The 2,210-nt window shown below is 44.8% G+C and overlaps 1 protein-coding gene across 1 annotated transcript; it reads right to left on the bottom strand.

Annotated features, from left to right (window-relative positions):
- Positions 1–851: 851 nt before the first annotated feature.
- On the bottom strand, positions 852–1,575 carry LOC308609100 (uncharacterized protein). Its single transcript, XM_081222631.1, has 2 exons — positions 1,389–1,575; positions 852–1,220 (listed from the first exon to the last, which is right to left on the bottom strand). Exons 1-2 carry the CDS (start codon positions 1,527–1,529, stop codon positions 1,050–1,052), a joined length of 312 nt encoding a protein of 103 aa, XP_081078757.1. The 5' UTR covers positions 1,530–1,575; the 3' UTR covers positions 852–1,049.
- Between the last annotated feature and the right edge of the window lie 635 nt (positions 1,576–2,210).

Genomic DNA, 2,210 nt, shown 5'->3' with positions numbered 1-2,210 from the left:
TTGCTATAACGACAAAGTATTTACCAGTTACTTATTATTATTGGGTGGAATTAGTCATTTCAATAGGTGGGGCCATGACGCCAAGGGTACGAATTCACACTGAGGCACCGGTCCTGTTTTGCCGGGTTTAAGAACAAGTAAAACTTGGCTGTTAAATGCAGCAGAAGTGGGGATAACCACACCTTCTCTAAATAGGTCTTATATAATGGGTTTCAATCTGTGAAAACCGTGCTTTCATTTAGATTGAACCTTTTCTTAAACACTGAGGTGAAAGGTATTATTTTAACTAGGGGGAAAGGTCCATAGGGTCCCATAGTTTTCAAGCTGATTATAAGGGCCAGAGACTTAACTTGATTACTTATTGGGTCAGGTTCTCCACGTGCACTAGAGGATATTTTAGGGTAATGGATGTCTTGGCTATGGAAAAGTTAGGCATGGAAATAATTCAGATGGTTCAGGTTAGGCATATCTGTTTCTAGTTCATGTTCACCTACTCCCTGGCTGGGAGTAGGTGAACATAAAGTGTGGCCAGATGTGGGCCAGAAGGGGAAGGGGAATTAATGAGGCTTCAAAACTGTCAATTGTCAAACATCAAAAGTAGAGTCAGATTATGACACACACTGCCACCACCCATACATCACCCCTCTCCCCATCTGGGACCTCCCAAACACACACAGAAACACCAAGTCCTTTTCCTCCTCACCAGCAGGATAAAGTGTTCAGGAAGAAGTCTGTCTTCAGAGCTCAGTTCTCACCCAGTCCTTATTCCTGGTGTCTGGCTAACTATGGACTGGCTGGTCTGGGCCTCAAACTGGCAGGATACTCCCTCCCTCCCTTCTCACACGCCTGCCCCTTCCTGCCTTCCTTCAGTCCCCATCACCGAAGAACAGACAGAGATACACACACATCTTTCTACAACAGCTTGTACATCAATAGCTGAGGGCTTTTTTATTTGGTCTCTACACAGGTGACTATTTCTCCAGTGCTTTCTCTGGAGAGACAACAGAGACAGCAAGGTCTCAGTCACCTGATAGACCCAGGGCAGCACTTTATGAACTGCTGGAAGAGCCCTCTGGGACGTTTTCATCCTCCTCTGGCTCTTTAGTCATTGTTGTACTCCGTCGGTAGTAGAACACTAGTATCTGTGACTTCTTCTGTGTAGGACCTCTTCCCGAATTCTGACGACGGACTGATTTTGTTAACTCGACCACCTTCTGAATCTGGTTGGAAAACAAGGTGATACAGAAAGATATTGATTTGGGGAAAGAGGATGGGAAGGAGAACTTTGAGAGAATGGGTGTGGATTGAGAAGGGGTTTGTGCCAGGGAAGGGCTGGGTAAGTCTTGGGTGGGGGATGAAGAGGAGACACGTGAGTCGAATAATCTGACCTTCTCCATCTTATAGCCCTGGAGTGGAGAATTCGTCCTCTCCCTTCTGCGTTGGACCCCTGGTGTTTGTTGCTCTGACCTCTCGGTGTTTGTCCCTGCATCGCAGTTAGACTCCTGTGGGATTGTAGTTTCCTCTGCCATGTCAGTAGCAACAGTGTGCTCTACTCCAAGGCTCCTGGCCTCTCTATATATATACCCTGCCAGGACAATGAAGAGCCACACCCATCAGCTTTGATTGGTCAGCCAATGGTAGCGCTGGGGTGGCTGTGACATCACAAAGCACCACCCTTGAAGATACATGGGGGGAGGGGAGGGGTGCAGAGGAGTCTAGGTGCTCTGGTTAGAGAAAGGGAGTGCTTCCTCAACACCCATTAAAGAGCCTTCCCAAATTGACCTTCTACTCTTCCTCATCTTCTCTGGTTCAATTCTTGTGGTGCACATGTTAGGGAGAAGGTGTTCCCTCCAAACCATTCCACATGGCCACCCCCATTCAGTGTTTAATTCTGTTGTCTCCCAGATCTCATCACCTAGTATTGTGTGGTTTTTTTAAAAAACTTTTTATTTTAGAACAGTTTTAGATTTACAGAGTAATTGTGAAGATCACATTCATATACTCCACAACAAATTTCCCTTCTTAACATTGTACATTAGTATGGTACAATTGTTCAACTTAGTGAACCAACACTGAAACAGTATTATTAACAAAAGTCTGTACTTCATCAGATTTCCTTTTTTTTAAAATGTTGAGCTTCTTTTAATTAATTTATTTTTATTTTTGGCTGTGTTGGGTCTTCGTTTCTGTGTGTGGGCTTTCCCTAGTTG

The sequence above is a fragment of the Mesoplodon bidens genome (genome assembly GCF_964165515.1).
Source record: "Mesoplodon bidens genome assembly, chromosome: X".
Lineage (NCBI taxonomy): Eukaryota > Metazoa > Chordata > Mammalia > Artiodactyla > Ziphiidae > Mesoplodon > Mesoplodon bidens.
Note: the sequence above shows the minus strand (reverse complement) of the source record. Positions and strands in the feature narration are given on the sequence as shown.

Excerpts from the sequence above, each read along its gene's own strand:
- LOC308609100 (XM_081222631.1), bottom strand. The coding sequence starts at position 1,529 with ATGGCAGAGGAAACTACAATCCCACAGGAGTCTAACTGCGATGCAGGG. Across the intron at positions 1,221-1,388 it reads AGGGCTATAAGATGGAGAAG|ATTCAGAAGGTGGTCGAGTT; the intron begins GTCAGATTATTC and ends TTTTCCAACCAG.